This window comes from Notolabrus celidotus, chromosome 9 (genome assembly GCF_009762535.1).
Source record: "Notolabrus celidotus isolate fNotCel1 chromosome 9, fNotCel1.pri, whole genome shotgun sequence".
Taxonomy (NCBI): Eukaryota; Metazoa; Chordata; class Actinopteri; order Labriformes; family Labridae; genus Notolabrus; species Notolabrus celidotus.
Window position 1 is genome coordinate 24,112,146 of NC_048280.1, and position 18,304 is coordinate 24,130,449.

Here is an 18,304-nt window from a genome sequence, read left to right on the forward strand (position 1 = left end):
CTGTGTTGTCTTAACAGGAAGTTAGTCATTTTCTTTCCTTGGAACTCTTTTCTCTCAATGAAATATCCTCTCCCACACACACACACACACACACACACACACACGCACACACACACACAGTTTGCCTTCTCTATGGTCATAATAAAACTGAAAGGCTATTCACTTGCCTACATATTATAAAATAATATTAAATTAGAAGGAGTGCTGTTATACTGGATACCTGCACAGCATCAGTGGCAATGATTATTTGGACACAAAGACTACTGTGCGTTATCAACATTTATCCTTAGGTATCTATTACCACTGGTAACATAAGAGTTGATCAATTCAGACAGACATAACATTAACAGTACTCCTTACACCTGATACCTATAGTTTTAAGTCCCAGTGCTGTTATAGTGTGTAACAGCACTTCTGGAACGCCTCTGGTCCAATCAAATTGCTTGATCAGATTTCTGTTGTGCAGTTATAGTCAACCACTAGTTTTGGGTTTATCTAAAAAAAACTACAGTGAAGCAATTTCTCTAGAACAGCATACCTCCTTCAACTTCTAGTCGTCACAACAGCAGGGTAACCACAATATTTCTCAACACAGCAGTAGTTCTCCCTCCATATCTTAGAACTTAACTCTAGTTGAGGGGAAATGGATCTGTGCCGTCCAGCTGCCTGGGCTCCAGCCCAGGCTAAAGCAAAGACTGCCGGGGGCCTGACTTTGTTTCTCCATAGTGCTGTAAGTGAGCTGTTCAACCATGGCATGGTTTACACAGCCAACCCTTTGAGCCCCCTGCTTCCTCCTACTCCTCCTCTTTCCTTTATTCACCAACGTCAACAGATGCATTTGAAACGATTGCAACAGAGATTCTAAAGAATGCTGCCATGTCCATCACCGGTTTTAGAACAAAGAGAGTTAAGGGGGAAACCTTCCTGAAAGGAGACCAAGGCAGCTTGTTGCTGCCAGGAAGAGAGGCCTGGCTTTTGGACAGAGATGCTGAGAAAAAAACAGCAACATACAACAACAGAAAGACATGTTTTTTAGACACCATAGAGAGTTGGGGAATGTATACAAAAGAAGTAAACATCAAAATAAAGCTTTAGACCCAATGGCCAGATGGTGTTGTAGTAGCTTGGTGCCCACTGGACAATAATTCCAACAGGAAATCGCTCGCTTGCCAGGAATAGCACAGAAAAGCCAGAGCCAATTAATTGAAGCATAAACATAAACTTTGGGGGTCAGTTGTCTAGTTGTAGTTAACAAGGCTGCTGTGAAAATGTCTTATTTGAATGTTACATTTAATTTTCTTTCATCTGAAGACACAACAAGTTGTAATATCATTTTTTAGTATATTGCTCTTTGCGCCCCACTTAGGTCAAATATGTTTCAGGGGTTTTAGTACATGCTTCTGTGCTGGGATCTGAAAAAAGGACATTATAGAGGGTGTACAAAGCATAAAAAAACACTGAAGTCAAAGCTTGAGTCACTTTCTTGAACATTTATTCTGATGAACAGATTTGACACGGTCAAAAAGACTATCCCTGATAAAAGCAAACTAGAGGGACGAGTGCCTCGGGTTCCTGCTCTCTGAGGCCTTCCACCATGTCCCTCAGCTGCAGCCTACAGTACACACTAAAGATGCACACTGTCCCTCTTTGAAGATTGTTGATGAAAGTGGAAATAAAGACCAACGGTTTTACAGTTTACTTAAAACAAATTAGCCAAGATGGTTACTACACAAGCCTGTGAAAACATAATGCCTTTCTGGAGTGTATTAGTATTTATCAGCTATATGTGATATCTATGTTTTAGGCAGGAGACAGACTGTCATGGTAATAACCCTACATCACTCTGTTCCATGGGCATTAAAAGGGACAGTGCTAAAAGTATCCCAAATAAAATTAGTGATTGGACTGCATTGTTAGCTCAAACAGGAACATCGGCCTCAATCCATCAGAGTACCTGCAGCTGCACAATCACCACTTCATAATGTGAGGATTCTCACATTCCGTGGAAAACACAAGAAACTGACAACATGTCTGAGCTCATCAGCACCATAACAACGATAGTGACCGCATGGTTTGATACAAGACTTTTTGTAAAACACAAAGCATAAAATAAAAGTTTATCATCTCTTGGAAAAAGCCCATAAAAATATCTGAAATGTAACAAAATCTGGTAATGTGCACAAAATTATGGGCACAAGCCAGTCATGCAAAACCTCAACTCAGTTACAGGTTTTAGCTGGATAACAAACTAGTTTTTATCTACAATAACTCTCCCAGTTATGATCAGATCTGTAACCTTAACGCAGTGTGATACAAACATGAACGTAAAATTAAAAAGTTAAAAGTTTAGACAATCAAACAGAGAACTCAATGACGGACAATAACACAAGATTTCCCTCAAGAGAAAAAAAGAACTGCCACCACGGAAGACATTGCTCCTTTTTCCGTGCGTACCTTGCTTTCATTGTAATGGAAGCAAGGCTCAGTCAAGCTTTTCCAACAAAGGGCAGCAGACTCAGAATGACCCGTAACAGCGACACAAACTGAACATGCTGAGCTGAGGCAGTGACCAAGGAAGCTTAATGGAGTGCTGTTGACTTCAAGAGGGATTTTTTTCCAGTCAGGGAACTCCAGTAGAGACACGAGCCTGCTGACTGCTCATGTAGTCAGAGTTGTCTGGGGTGTGTCACTGAGACAGTCCACCTTTACGAAGAAGTCCTTCAGGAGCGACTGCGATCCTCTTGGGTGCCCACGAGCATTTTACTGTACAGCTTCTGCTGCTCCTCTTTAAAGGTATCCTTTACCTTTCCTCGTTTCAAGCCTCCGTCCCTGCAAGGGAGTTTGAAATTAGTCAACAATTTTTGCCATGTTCTTTTGGGATTGGGTTCTTCCGATGCAAATGCAATGCAAACCAAATATGTAGCATCACGAACATATTGTTTAATATGCAGCCAAAGTTTTCATATGAGGTTTTTACACAGAAGGTGACTGGAAAAGGAGAAATAACCTTGAATGAACTGTGATTGACAAGGCAGTATGGCAACTTTAAGTTTTCTCATGGTTTTCTGGGAGAGAAACAACATTACTTTCCACTACTTCCCTCACTCTGCCTTGTTAAACTCTGTTGCTTAAGTGCGATGACCATTTTTTACAGAAGTAAAGGTTGCACAATTTAAAAAAAAGTGTGGTCTTGATACCAAAACCATTTGACTAGATCTTCCTAGTTTAAAATAAAAAGTACATTTAATACACCTGCACTTTCTCTGCAAAGCTCTCTCAAAGTGTCTGTTGTGAAAATGTTTACTAACCAATTGCAGCCCAGTGATTTGAATGGTAACACATGTTGAAGTCATGAAAATGGTTGACATGCTTAAGCTGAATGTGTGTTGTCTTACCAAAGGAGGTCAACCAGTCCACCTTGCCTAGCTATTGCTGCCTTTACACGGTTTGCAAACTGAACAGCGTCCTCATCCTCCTGTTGAAGAACCACAGGTGAACAATTAGTCATGGCATAACAAATGATAAAAGCACTGCAACTATCGACCATGCTTTGTTCTTATAAGGGAGAGTGGTCATTCCAGCATAATTCCCACCTATACAAATCTTGTTGAAGCAATAAAGAGAGCTCTGCAGTAGAACTGGAAATTACATTCCTTTTTTATTTAAAATGAATTGCAATACATTTTGTTCCTCCTGTATGCTCATTTGTTGTGAACAAGGGTTAAGCTGAACATGTTCTTACCCCTCGAGACATGGGAGGAAGGTACCACACGCTGCAGACGATGGCCCAGCTGCTCATCATGCGCAACAGGTAGTTGACCATCCCGAACTTGCTGCTGTTCCAGAAGGCGTCTCCAAAACGGGGATCATACTGGGATGATCAAACACACCAAATTAACAATAAATACATGCTTTATTTTGAAACAGAGTGTTGACTGAAGTTCAGACATGCAGATGGTCGGGATAACATTTCACCACGGACTAAATGACACGACTCTTACCTTAATGGCCACAGGGTAAACTGTGGCACCAATGTCAAAGCTTCCCTTCTTAAACATCATAACTGATGTGTTGTTAATGCAGGTACCTGCAGATAAAGAGCATGCATAAGAAATAAATCAGCTGCTGTCTTTAAAAATCAAACAACAAAACACTGCATTGTTATTATGAAGTCCTATCTCTACTAGATCTTAAAAAAACTTACCCTCAGGAAAAATGAGAATGGGCAGTTTTGATTTATCCTCTACATGGTCGCTCAATCTGCATAACAGAAAGGATGAGGGTTATTACTAAAAACCTATGTTTAAGATATTCTAAGCACAGTTGGAATTAACACAATCTAGACTGACTTATACTTTAATGTAGAAGTAGCTTTGACTACACGCCAAAAATACTTCCTGAAAGACTAAGGGGAAATGATCAAACAATGTTTAACAAAATAATAATAATAATATTAATAATAATAATAATAACAATAATACAAATATTTAATAATCAACTGAAATTGATATTTATAACAAAACAGTAGTAATAACAAAACAATAATAATACATGTCAAAATATAGCAATAATAACACTATAACAATACAACAGTAACAATAATAAAACTATAATAATACTATAATAACAAAACAACAATACAGAATTTAATGTTAAAAGGAAAATTATATTTATAACAAAACGATAATAAAAATAAAACAATGGTAATAATAAAATAATACATGTCAAAATAAAGCAATAATAAAAACTCTAATAATAATCATAATAATAATGACAATAACAAAACTATTATAATAACAATGACAATTATAATAATATAATAATATAGTAAATCTGTAATCCTACCTTTTTGCCACTAGATGTCTGTCTTTGACTTCTGAACGTTCAAACCACACATGGGGGCAGGCTTTGACCATAGATCTCTGAATGACCCCCATCAAGCCACCATGAATTTGTCCAACCTGATGAAACACAACACAAATACATTTATACATCAACAAATGTATTTCTGGGAGGATTGACATTTGAATAGACAAGAAGCTGCAGATAATAAATGACTGACTGCAGTCTTTCTGTAGCGCACTGCTCTGCAGCAGTAAACTCACCATGGCATAGCAGCCATCACTGGCCAAGATGATGACATCAATGGGGGAGGTATGGTTGGCGACACAGATTCCTCCGTTTTTAGGTTTGTTTTCACTAAAAATGAGGACAGGAAGAATTCATTTATGGATCATAATAAAAGGTACTTTCTGGAGGCTTACAGGATTACGCAGGAGGTGTTGCATTACAAGTTTAGTGCTTGAGCAAAAAGGCGACGCAACTATGGGTCAATATCATTCTCTCAAAGGAAGGGTACAATGTGGTGCGCTTCAAAGCTGCCAGTGGTGGAAATGTTAAAGGTTCAACCCCCAGAGTAGGCAGGACTTGTACATACTGAATCTACATTCCAAAGATAAAGTTACAATCTTAAATAGAGAAAGAGAGAGAGAGAGCACACAACTTCCTATGTCACGGCATATTTTTAGCTCCAGACTAGAGAGCAGTACGTGTCACAACTGACCACGTTCTGATGGCAGACGTTCAGAAACTCACGCGAAATTAGGACAGATCTTTATCACACTGAATCTATATCGAACAATCAATGCCTTATATATTTATTTATTTTTCCTTTTGCAAATTCACTGAAACTGCATCTTTTTTTGTCTGGCATTGTAGGAGATGAGTGTTTAAAAAAAACATCCTTTAAAAAGCGACAACATAGAAATAATATCCCTCTAACTGAGATAATATCACCACAGTTTAATTTAATCTTCAGTCAAACATGAACTTCAGTGAACCTAAAACCAGCATCAACTGTGAAGGACTACAGTAGATAGGCAACCACACAAAGTTTCAACTTCCTCCTTCACTTCCTGAAGATGCATTTTCCCTCATAAAAGACATGTCTCATGTCTTGATCCTATGGATTCTCAATCTGACATCTGTCTTAATCTGTTCTCACTACCTACACAACGCTGCTCCAGTTTTGAATCCACTCTGTACAGTGAAAGCTTTTGTTTCATGTGTAAAATATACTCTAGCTACAGAGCATATGCCCTGGTTTTGTGTGAGAGAGAGAGCATTAGTTTGGATGAGTTGGGGTTTGTGCTTTACCTAAGCTCATATACCAACAGGAATGAACATGAAAGTGGACAGTGTGGCCTCAGGCACCCTCCCTTTCATGCTTACACTCTGGGTGCTCAGATCGCAACTGCTCACACACCCTGTTTTCTGTTCTCCAAAGATAACTCATCTGCCATTATAGGATCTCATTTATAGCCTTCTCTTTTAACAACAACAGACCTGCAGGGGATCAGGTTTGGACAGCAGAGCTTTGTGAAGAAGATGAGTTATATAAGAGCACCCTAATTAAAATATGATATTCTAAAGGAACATGAAAACTAAATAACTGATTAGAGACTTTTGAAGTTTAGTAGTCCACAAATAACTTCTAGAATAAAATGATATGTATATTTAACATCCATAAATATATTTAGCAAAAACATAGGGCAAACAGGGTTAACGGAAGCAGTTCAGAAATTGTGAAATGAATCACAAGGCTGATAAGCTGACACTGTAGAGGAAGAGTTTGAAGTAATCAACCAGTTCCAGCCCATGCTGAGTTATTACTTATTAACAGTGGTGGACAAAGTACACAGCCTCATTACTTAAGTCAAAGTATAGATCCTCCAGGTCAAATATTACTCCAATACAAGTGAAAGTTACTCTGTCAGATTATTACTTGAGTTAAAGTACTGGAGTACTTGCTTTTAAAAATACTTAGTATTCAAAGTACTTCTTAAAAAATCTCAAAACGTATTTTCGCAAAGCATGAGTGCAGTCAAGAATGCAAAGGAGTACATTCAGTTACATTATGTTTATTTAGAAAACATTACTTGAAATCTCTTAAAACTATACCATGGAATAAAAACATTTGAAATGTTCATCTGGAATGAAACAAATGTAACATAGCTCAACACACTTTAAATTTTTGTATGTTTGGGCAGAGACAGGGAGAACATTTCAAACGATGCGTATCATTCTTCATTTCAAAAACCTCTAACACGGGCTGAAGATATGACCGTGGGTGCTCAGGTGGAGAATTATAGCCATCATTACCACCTCTAAATGAACTGCCTGATCTGAGGGAAATTTGCTCTGTGTTTGCTCCACATTCAACCATGGAGACGCTTGATATACAGGTATGACTAAACCACTGAGACAAACAGAACTACACAAACACATTTACTGTCTTAGGGATCAGATTTCAGAAAAGGGAAGGAAATTCATGAGCTGACTTCAAAGCAAAAGTAATGAGTAACTTGAGCACTGATTGAAATGTAGTGGAGTCCAAAGTACAATAATTGTCTTCTGAATGTAGCGGAGTAAAAGTAATAAGTTTCCCAAAAAACAAAAAACTCAAGTAAAGTACAGATACTCAAAAACTGTACTTTAGTACTGTACTCAAGTAAATTTACTCTGATACTGTCCACCACTGCCTATGATAAAGATTAACCTTAAAAACAAGTGATTGGGGATAGTAAAGAGCCAACACTCTTGATCACAAACTGAATCAAGATAAATGTGAAAGCTAGAATTTTTCTGTGGGAATGGACAAGTAGCCACTCGAGGCTAGAGCTGAAAACAACAACTTTTTTATTGGAATTAATCAGGAAACTAAAGGAGCCCCTGAAGTCCCGTAAAGAAATATTTTTTATGCTGTGTACACAGGATGTTATCTTGTGCGTGCAAGATAATTATAACCTCTCCAACTAGTTCAGATGTGTTGTCAACATAAAGCCAGATGGAGAAGACAAATTTAATCAAATGTTACTTTCTCAGTATGTCCAACGGAGATATTTTAGTTGCTCTTGTAGACATGGTACTGTCATCAGCAGAAATCATCTGCTTCGCTCACTAAAAGACAACAGGATCAGCCAGAGTCTTTCGCTGTCAGACACGCCCCCTTATCCAACATCACTCACTGATTAGAGGCTCTGACTTCTCTGGAACTTCACATCACCTGAGCTTAATAACGGCGAAAAGACGGACCTTAAAAAGGTCCCTAAGGTCATAAGCATACATCTATTTCTAAACAGTCGGTATGTGATGAGCTGAGGTTAAAAAGTGATTGATGTGAGTTTTAAGCACAAATTACTGAACATAAAAGCAAAATCATAAAATCAATATAACAGAGGATTACTCCCGAGTTTTATAGGCATATCTGTTTGTTTATTTCAGATTCACCGTATAAAGGAATAGAGTCATAGAGCCTTATATCACAGATAGAATAGAAACATTCAAGCAAGATAATAACTTGTGCACACAATATCAAAAATATCTTTTTTTACGGGGGCTCCGTAGGAAACTGTTTAAGTTGTTCAAGTAAAAAAGTTTGAGTTACGAAAAATGTTAGCAATCCTCCTCATCCTTGAGTGCCTGAATTGGGCCTCTAAGTTGTTCTTGATGATCCAACAAAAGTCCAAACCCTGAAACTATCCATTTATCATCACAACTGACAAAGTAAGGCAGCAGTATAACTGACATAATTAGATTACCTGAGTGTGTCAGGTTTATGAATACAGTCTGTCAGATCCTGTCCTGGACTGAACTAACTGTCCCATATGTGCTTCATCTCACCTGAACCCTCTCCTGTCTTTAGCCTTCTTAACCTCCAGACTGGACTACTGCAATCAGCATTCTCTAACTCCTGAAACTACAATATGTCAAAAACTCAGCTGCCCGGTTCCTCACCCACTCCGCCTCCAGAGCTCACCACACACCAATCCTTCAGCAGCTTCACTGGCTCCCCATACAGCACCAAATCCACTTCAAGATCCTGCTCATCACCTACAAAAGCCTAAATAACCTCACTCCCTTATACTTGACCAACCTCCTCAAATGCCATTCCTCATCTCGCCGCCTCAGATCATCAGATGCCAATCTCCTGTCCCCCCTAACCAAGACCAAGCACCGCACCTTGGGGGACAGAGCCTTTGCAATTGCTGCCCCAACTCTCTGGAACTGTCTCCCTTCACACATCCGCAACTCTGACTCTCTACTCTCACTTCCTAACACAAAAATGAAAACTAAAGGGGACAGGGCATTCGCAGTGAGGGGTCCGACACTCTGGAACCATCTGCCTGAGGAGATCAGGTCTGCTGAGTCAGTGAGCTTTTTTAAATCCCTCCTTAAAACATACTTTTATTGCAGAGCCTTCACAAGTTTTATCTGAATTGTATTTAAATTTATTTTATTTTAACCATCTTAAGAAATATATTTTAAAAGAATTTCATTCCTTTAGAGTTTCTTTTAAGGGAATTTTATGTCTTTTAAAATATGTTTTATTTCTTTATCTTGACTTGTCTGTTTTTATGATCTGCCTGCTTTATTTTTATTTTGCTGCCCAAGTAAAGCACTTTGTAACTTGGTTTTTGAAAAATAAAAAATAAAATTATTATTATTGTTATTTAAAAACCACCTGACGACTTTCCTGTTCAAAATAGCCTACAACACATAACCTCTTCTCCCTCCCCACCTCCGTCTTTGTTCTGTTTGATTATTTTTTCATTTTATTTTTTGACACTTTATTTAAAGTGACTTTGAATACCTAGAAAAGCGCTATTTGTTCTATCAATTATTATAATTATAATTATTACTATTATTATTATTATTATTATTATTATTATCCAATACAACCTATTAGGGCCTTACCCGGAAGTCTACCGTGTTAAAACCTCCACCTCAAAAACTACTGGGGATGTGTTAATAAGACTACAGTCCGCAGTCACATGATGTAAGCAGGTGTGTTAAAACAGTGTGGGGGCCTTACCTGTCATGGTAGGTTATAATGGCAGTCAGAGCTCTGACACATATTCTGTAGCACATCAGATGGACTTTCTCACTCAGAAAGTTTTTTATCCTGCAAGCAAAAAGGAGCACATAACGATGAGTTTGTGTGTCTAGAGGTCAGATCAGAGATAATCACATTGATGCATCTGACCCGATAACTCTGATAAATTAAACAAATCTGTCTTACCTTCCGTTTGGCAGCAGCCCAACAAGAGAGGTGAGGAACACAAGGAGTCCTACACCAGTGAAGGCAAGAGTTACCCTGGGAGATAGAGAGAGGGAGAGAGAGATAGAGAGGGAGAGAGAGAGAGGTCACACATAATCCCTGCACAAAGAATCTTACAACAAAGCTGTATTGTAATGCACAAAACAAGGTTGTGTATTTGTGTTTGACAAACTTGAAACCGTCTTTTTACAAGTGTTTCAATACAGGAACATGATCGCTGGTCATAAAAGTTTCTTACAACATGTAAAGGTCACGAGTAACTGTAACCACGAGATATAATGAAAGTACTCTCATCTGCTTTCTTCCATCAGAACCTGCAGTCGGGCATTTCAGGCAATAGTTAATCCAGCCAACAGGTCACCATAATCTGGATGAAGCAATCATGCATGGTTTGGAAAGATGCTGATGAAATTATGCAAAGATCAGCCAACCGCAAGAGAAGTTAAAGATTCATGTAAGTTTTGCAATGTTCAACTGGGCAAGTACTGAATGGCAGAGTCTATTGGCTGGATGGGAAGCTGGTATGATGTCCGCCTGTGCGGCGGTGGCCTGATTTGTTTCCCCACTGGCAATTGGAAACAGGCCAGCCAGGCTTAGTACTGAGTCACTGTCCCTGACTCTCTCTAAGCTGACCCTGAATGAGGAAGTCCCTCGTGTACTCGATGTGTGTGCCAACACTCAATGCGAGTCTCAAACTGCATGTAGCAAGTCCATGATTAGAATTTTTTTACAGGTCCCCAATAAGCAGCTGCAGAAAAGAACATGTCAAGCTCATATGTTAGCACTCTGGGTGCCTACAAATTCATCCACTCCAACTAGAAGTGTTTTAACACTTCAGCAGTTACAACAGAAAACAGGATGCAAGTCCAAACTGAGGATGTGGGGAATAAAAGCCATGAAATGTTTGCACTGTGGGTGGATTCATCAAATATTCTCAGTAAAAGTTTGAATGCTGAACCCTCAACAGGTGTTCGTTAAAAGTTTGCTTTAGTCAGATCCATAGACTGTATAAATAATGAACGTAGTATCCATGACGTCACCCATTTGTTTCTGAAGCTCTGTTTTGAAGCCAATCGTCGGCAGGAGCCATATTGGAAATGTTGAACACAACCTAACTTCTGTTGAGCTAGTGTGAGGTAAAGAGGCAGGCTTTGAGTCTCCAAGCAAACAGTTGCAGTGTTCCCACCCGTCAGTCAAGTCAGCTGGGCCTCTCATAATGAAAAACTTGTAATCTTAATATCTTCGAAATTGCTGCGTTATGAAAAAAAAAATCCTTTTTTAAAATTGGTATGTATGTGGTTTCCAGTACTTCTGGAGCCAGCTTCAAGCGGACACTTGAGAAACTGAAGTTTTTAGCACTTCCGCATTGGCTTCAATTCTCGTGGCAGGAGGTTGCCACTTGCTCAGATCCCACAGCAGACTTTATCACATGCAGAGGATAATGCATGAACTGATAAGAACACTTACTTTGCTGCTGCTGCAGTAATCAAGATTTGTGTTTTACTTATACCAGCTTTAACTAGCAAAATAAAGTTCTAATATGTAAGCGTCGTCCTCTTGTCTCTAAGCAGTATTTACCACATATCCATCTTACACATTAACAGCCACCAAAGAATAACTGGCAACACAAGCCAGCCTTTTCAATGTTCTTCATCTGAATGAGGAGATGAAACACTAACACACACACTAACACACACACTCACATACACACACACACCTGATGCCACTGTTTTGCATCTGCAGCTGCCCAATGCCTCAGGAGTTAATGTGTGGCTTTCAATCACTTTCATGGTTACATCATCAACATGCTTTACTCTCAAGCTCACCTGCTGGTGTAACAAAAGGAAATGCAGACTAAATAAATGATACCCAAGTTCTGTTTTTGTGTGCAACTAAATCAAACGTCCTGCCGATGGGGATGGTCAACACAGCAGATGCATACAATGAAAGGGAAACCACAAAGAGGCAGGGCAAACCAGTGGAGTGTTTTTGTGTGCGGGTGAGACCGAGGTGAGAGAATTACATGAACTGCAAGGTGTTCATGTTTTCCTCAAAACCTTGTTTGGAAAGGCTTGCTCATGTAATACTAAATAACCACTCTTGGAGGTCCAGTTAATACCTGAGAGGCAGCAGGAAGCCGTAGCGGATCAGCAGGCCCAGTCCCCATAGGACGGTCAGTCTCAGGCTGATGTACTGAAAGTTGTTGTTGCTGCGAGTCAGCAGATTCCAGGACTCAAGCTCCTCAGCTGAAAACCTCTTGGTTACCTCATCGTCCATGATGCTCTCCACTCCCCGCCGAGCAAAGTAGAAGATGTCAGACATCTCAAACTCGGAGGCTGAGTCTAGGTCTCTGTTACTGCCACTCCGCCTGATCTCCTTAATCTCCTCCTCTAAAGAGGTGGGCTCCTTGGCAATGAGAGCTGGAGCAGACCAGAGAGAGAGGGGGGGGGGGGGGGGGGGGGGGTGTAAGCAATATGGAGTACACACATTTATAGGAAAACACACTGACAGCACATCTCACCATTAGAGTATGGTTTGTAAAGGGGGTAATCCTTTTCCTTTGCTCCTCTCTCTATCCGCAGAGTGGCCCACTGCAAAGTAAGAACAGCCTTTTGATGTTATATTATAACAAATGAGACACTTACAAAGATGTTAGAACATTAACAGTTGCTTAGAGGGAGTCTGAAACACAAGGTCATGGAACATTAAGTGAGCCAAGAAACCAAGCAAGTAGCAGCCAGGTACTACTATTAGCAGACTGCTGTTAAGTTGACCTTTCTAAATTTATACTGTATTTCAAGAAACTCAAATCAACAGAACAATGCTAACTCTTTATGACAGTCAGAGTCACTGCTTACTTTTTTAGGTTTCAACCAACACTCTGTCTGTTCAGTGTGGTGGTTAAATTGTAAAGTGTCAAGTGCAAGACTTCAACAATACTAAAAGACACAAGATTGAGCTTTTATTGAAAATAAGCTGATGAGTGCAAGATTTATCTGTGGCCACAGCCTTGTTTTTAGAAACTGACGCCTTATCTTACACTTCTCCTTCTTTAGTATGTAGAACTTTGTTTGCACTCTGCATGCTGAGACAAAAACCAGCAGGTCAGGCTCAGAGTGTGCAAGAAAAGGACAAAGTGTTCCAGCTAGGGAAGAAGCAAGAGGGCTCGTGAAACTTTACTTGCCAAAAAGTCTCCCACTTCAGTTCATACCACAGCATGAGATAACTCCAAAGTCAGTCTGCATCAATCAATATGTTGGAATGCACTGACAGCATGCAAAATAACACTGGAATCGGGCCCAGGGGCACCTTCACAAAACTTCCAAGAATGTTAATTGACACAGTAAGAGAGCCTGTGGCTGCAAAAGTCAGGCTGAGAACCACTCTGAGGGTTTTCTGATAATCTACTTTTGTATAAACTGTAATCCATTTAGTCCAAGAAAGCTGTGATCAATCATTTTGATTGAATTATGTTAGCCAAAATAGTACCATGACGAGATGTATTATTGGGTGAGTCAGCATATTAAACTGCAGCTCCAGAGGATGCTACTACGTCTTTGGTTGTGCAGACATAAAGCAGATGGCTGCTTCTTCCAGTAAACGTACATGAATAAAACTGAGCTGGTCCATCTCTGAAGTATTAAAGAGGATGTTTGACTTCTTTGTTCCCTAAAAGTGTTACAATTGCAGGATTACAGCAATAACCTCTTCTACCATAGTGTTGTAAAGTAAGAGGAGCAATGCAATTCTTTGACCACCTAATTGCAAAAAACATCAACACAACTGGAGGTCTTTTTTTAGATTAACGTCACCGGTAGATGTATTGATTGTATGCTAAGTTAGGCTCATGATAAAATGCAATATTTAACTCAAAAGCCTAAAATGAAGACTTAAGTAATAAATCAACAATGTAATGTAGCATACACCAGAAAAATATGACTATGCTTCATACAGTCTGCATGTCTGCGTCTGTCCTCTGACCTTTTCTCCAAATCTAATTGTTGCTACTGGAATTATGAGCTAAGAACATCTCTCATATCTCCCACTGGTCCATTTATTTCTGGCACAAGAACTGCTCTCAGAGGAACAGACTGGAAAGTGATGACAGATTTGCTAGAGAAGATATGCCACAGATAGAAGAGGGAGTGAAACTGGATAGCTACATCTGCACTCGTTCAGGAGGTGACTAATAAATCGTTAAAACTGACATCTCATAGAGTCGAACTTGCAATGACTGAAGCCGATTAGCCATCAGTAGTGATTCAACTCTTTTCTAGAGAGTGAGAATCCATGAACAGTATCCCTGGCTGTTGAAACCCTGTCACGGATAACAGCTACTGACAAGGTCTGTACCCCTGTTTTCTCCTCTTACATAACCACGGAGAGACGGCTCTGTGGCCGAGATGTTAATCTGTATCAGCCAGTGAACACAATGGCCACTGATTGGACACTGGAAGCATGAAGCCTGCACCTGATCAGTGTCTTCTTCTTCTCTGAGAGGTGCATGTGAAACAAGCAGAGTTAGAGGAAGAAACTAAGGCTGAATAATCATATCTACAAGTGTTTTTGCAAGCTCAGAAATTCCTCAAGGTATTTGAAAGGGTGGGGGAAAGCAAATCCGTAACCAGTACAAGCTGTCCTCGCAGGATAGAGCACACTTTAACAAAGTATGGTTCAGCAGGAGCAGGAGATGCTAATCATTCATTTATTTGACTATAAATTCTGCCCCAAACTGTTTCACATGGAGTGGATTGTTTTTCCACGGCATCCTCAGCTTTAAACACATACCAAAAACTAAGGATGCATGATATTATCAGCACGTTATCAGTATCGGCCGATAATGGCTTAAAAATGAACTACTGGACATCGGCCAACATGCTGATATCTGCCGATATAATTAACTGATAAAATAATGAGCAGCTGCACACATGTTGGGCTCATGTTTTAAGTTAAATTTTAATTTAAGCAGCAGTCTGTAAGGTACATGTAGCTGACTAATTTAGGCACATTTACTGTCAAAGATTAACCATTTTATTTAATTTGGGTTTAATTGCTGTACAGTTGCACTTTTCACATGTTCACTGTGAACAGAGGTTAGGTTTACTTTCAATGTAAATTGTGCAATTGGCCAAATTTTCCCTGGTTGTGGGTCTTGTTATGATTGTCTCAGGGAGAGCATCATCCAAGTTTTAAGTAGCATTAATCTTTTTGTAGGCGTTTTGTTCGAAAGCAATTGTCATGACTAAATATGCAATTTTAGGAATTAAATATTTTTCTTATTTTGTACAAGAAATGAATATTACATAACAAATGTGACAAGAGTATCACCGTAATACTGTACGCTAATTCCAATACAGAAGAGAAATGATGATTTAGGTGTGCGGAAAAAGAGTTGAGATGATGAAAAAGAGATGAGTTGTAAAATATCAGCATATCGGCAAAAAAAACCCAATATTGTGCATCCCTACCAAAAACTCATTTGAAACAAAACCTTGAACTTAAGTTAGACTGAATCAAATAAATGGTAAACACTCAACCATAAAGCATCACGCTTACCTCAAAGAGCTTTAACAAGGTTTTCATGTAAAGTCGCCGGATGCCAAAGGACACCCCAAAGATGGCAGGCACGATGATGAACACCAGCAGCAAAGTGAACCACACGGTGAAGGAGATGCCGAGCAGGATGCACACCAGGTTGTTGAAGGGGTTAAAAAAGAGCACCATCTTGAAGTCAGGAGGGCTACGAAATGTATTGAATAGTTTGAATCAGACAGCAGAGGACCCACAGCTCCTCCACCTCCTGGCCCCAAACGGCCCTTGTCTTTTGTCAGAAAGAGGCCCTCATCAAGATCACTATGGGTTTACACTTCTACTCACACACAACAGAGAACCAACAAGAGTACAAGTGACCATCTTGGTGTTGCCCAATTGGGCAATGTCAATGAATTTCATTATTTTCACCAATTGGTTTCAGACTTCATTCTGAATCCTGTTGCAGGAAAGTGAGGTTGAGTCTTCAGAGCAGATGTGATGATATAATAGCAAGTCCTTGCTGCAGATGTCCTTTGCTTTTTTTTTTGGAGCAAAGCCTCCCCGCTGATGACAGAGATGTAAACAATGAAACAAAAACAAAGTGGGCACAGCAGGTGGTTCCCTTGTCCGGGGGTAGATCCGGGTGTCTGCAGCTCTGTGTGACACGACCTGCAAAGATGAACAAACAAACAGTCAGTCCCAATAACATGTCCTCTTTAACCCGAGAATATAACGTGTAATTTATTAATGCAAGACAGTAATTGTGTATCGCTGCCATTTACCTACAGTGCAAATACAAGAGCGCAAAGTGAATGCTAGTCTGCATAGAATGATCATAATCTAAAGTGGATTAACAGTCCGGCATCCTCTTTTCAGTACACTGCTTGAATAGTATTGATGAAAACGGTCCTGTTATCATCCCCTGTGCAGAGATAAAGTGAGAGGCCCTCCGTCCTCCTCATCCCCTCTGATGATGCAGCAGGACGGCTAACGAGCAGCTCCATCCCGCAGACAGCCCTCACACTGTTAGCTAGCCTCATCATTACTCACCCTACAAACAACACATCCAACAGATCCACAAGAGATACTTCAGCCTCTGGCAGATTAGCACAGGCACATAAAAGACTGAAGACTCAAGACTCCAGACTGTGGCTCTCACACCGACGTTTAAAAGTCTAAAAGTTAGCTTTTGGCCTCCGAGCTAACAGTGTTGCTAAATGTTGTTTCCTCGCGTGCTCCACCTCCTCCGGCTAGCTCGAGAGGACCGTCCGGGTGAAATGCTGAGACAACCTCTTTTACTTTAAAGCTCGTATTTAAAGCGTGGACCTCCATTCGAACAGGTTATTCTCTAAAGCTTTGACTGTAATGTGTAATGTAAAAGAGCTCACCAACCTGAAGTCACGTTGAGTCCAGCACCGGTACAGTAGGCTCCCTCAGCTCTCTCAGCTCTATCACTTGTGTCTTTGTCTTGCGGACTGGAGCCAAACTCCACCCGACGTACAACATGATCAGACCACGGGCGGCCCGCTGCTGGCTACGTATTTTATCAACCAACCCCCATCAGCCGGACTACTACACCACTACACCTACAGTCTCAGCCCTACAGGGACACCTGGTGGTCAAAGCACAGTACTGCAGTGACAATAGCTTGACCACACGGGGCGCTGTAATACAATGTTTTGATAGTGAAAGTAATAGCACAAGAATTCCCTCTACCGAGTTAAATCAGCTGTTGGTTGTCACAGAGTAAACATCTGTTCAGAGAGAGGGACTTGAAGAACTGGCTGCTAAATATGTCTTACTGTCACAGCCTGAGGGACGCACCATCCCATAATATTTGATTTTAGGTGAAGGTTCTATGAGCATAGCGCATCAAGTGAGGATATTGAGATGTATGGGTGACACCATTGTTTATTAATGCGAATAAAATATGTAATGTATATAATATGTAATGTATATATGTGTATGAATCTTATGTGCTTTGGCAACAACATACCTTTGTTCATGCCAATAAAGCAAATTGAATTGAATTTAATTGAATTGACTTTGAATGTCAACACTATCCCTCCCAACCAGATTTCTTCTTAGCTCCCCAACACAGATCAGCGTGTGCAATCATGATAGTTCCGGACTCATAACCAATCGGAGAACGTAGTAGGGGCCGCCCCTTAACCAATCAGGACAGAGGATTGGCGATTAGCTATGATTGGTCTGTCATAACAGGAATGAGGGGAATAATAACATTGCTTGATACAAAGGCATTAGAAATTAGAGATTTCACAATAGTCTCAAATTATTCCACTTACCGATGAGTACCGATGGGCATTATGACCTTTTCTCCAAACCCTGCAGAGAAAAGCAACGTTTTTTTTACAGTATTCCTACCAACAGCAGCTTTAAAGGTAATTATACAGCTGCAATGGATACATTAGTTAAAGGAGAAACATCAGCATGAGCATGATGAGACTGAAGGGAAACACGATGGGTACAGGGCTGTGTAACCGTAATGATCTTTTAAAATATAGTGCAAAACACTTTGATCAACAGAAATATAGGTCTTGGAAATATGGCGGAAATCTCTCATAACTTTGACCTAAACAAATCTCAATTTGGAGAGCCAATTTAAAAAGGTAGTACCCAAGATATTTGAAT

At 40.0% G+C, this 18,304-nt stretch overlaps 1 protein-coding gene across 3 annotated transcripts; it reads right to left on the minus strand.

Moving 5' to 3' along the window:
• Positions 1-1,470: 1,470 nt before the first annotated feature.
• On the minus strand, positions 1,471-17,248 carry LOC117819068 (glycerol-3-phosphate acyltransferase 4-like). Of its 3 annotated transcripts, none has more exons than XM_034692272.1 (13): positions 17,045-17,248; positions 15,677-16,321; positions 12,642-12,711; positions 12,240-12,540; positions 10,082-10,156; positions 9,875-9,964; positions 5,106-5,199; positions 4,846-4,961; positions 4,205-4,260; positions 4,002-4,087; positions 3,743-3,871; positions 3,396-3,475; positions 1,471-2,829 (listed from the first exon to the last, which is right to left on the minus strand). In XM_034692272.1, the coding sequence occupies exons 2-13, from the start codon at positions 15,842-15,844 to the stop codon at positions 2,721-2,723; spliced, it is 1,374 nt and encodes a 457-aa protein (XP_034548163.1). In that variant the 5' UTR covers positions 15,845-16,321; positions 17,045-17,248; the 3' UTR covers positions 1,471-2,720. The 3 variants fall into 3 exon arrangements, with proteins under 3 accessions (XP_034548163.1, XP_034548164.1, XP_034548165.1); XM_034692273.1 differs by having other exon boundaries at positions 17,041-17,248; XM_034692274.1 differs by lacking the exon at positions 17,045-17,248 and adding an exon at positions 16,703-16,891.
• Between the last annotated feature and the right edge of the window lie 1,056 nt (positions 17,249-18,304).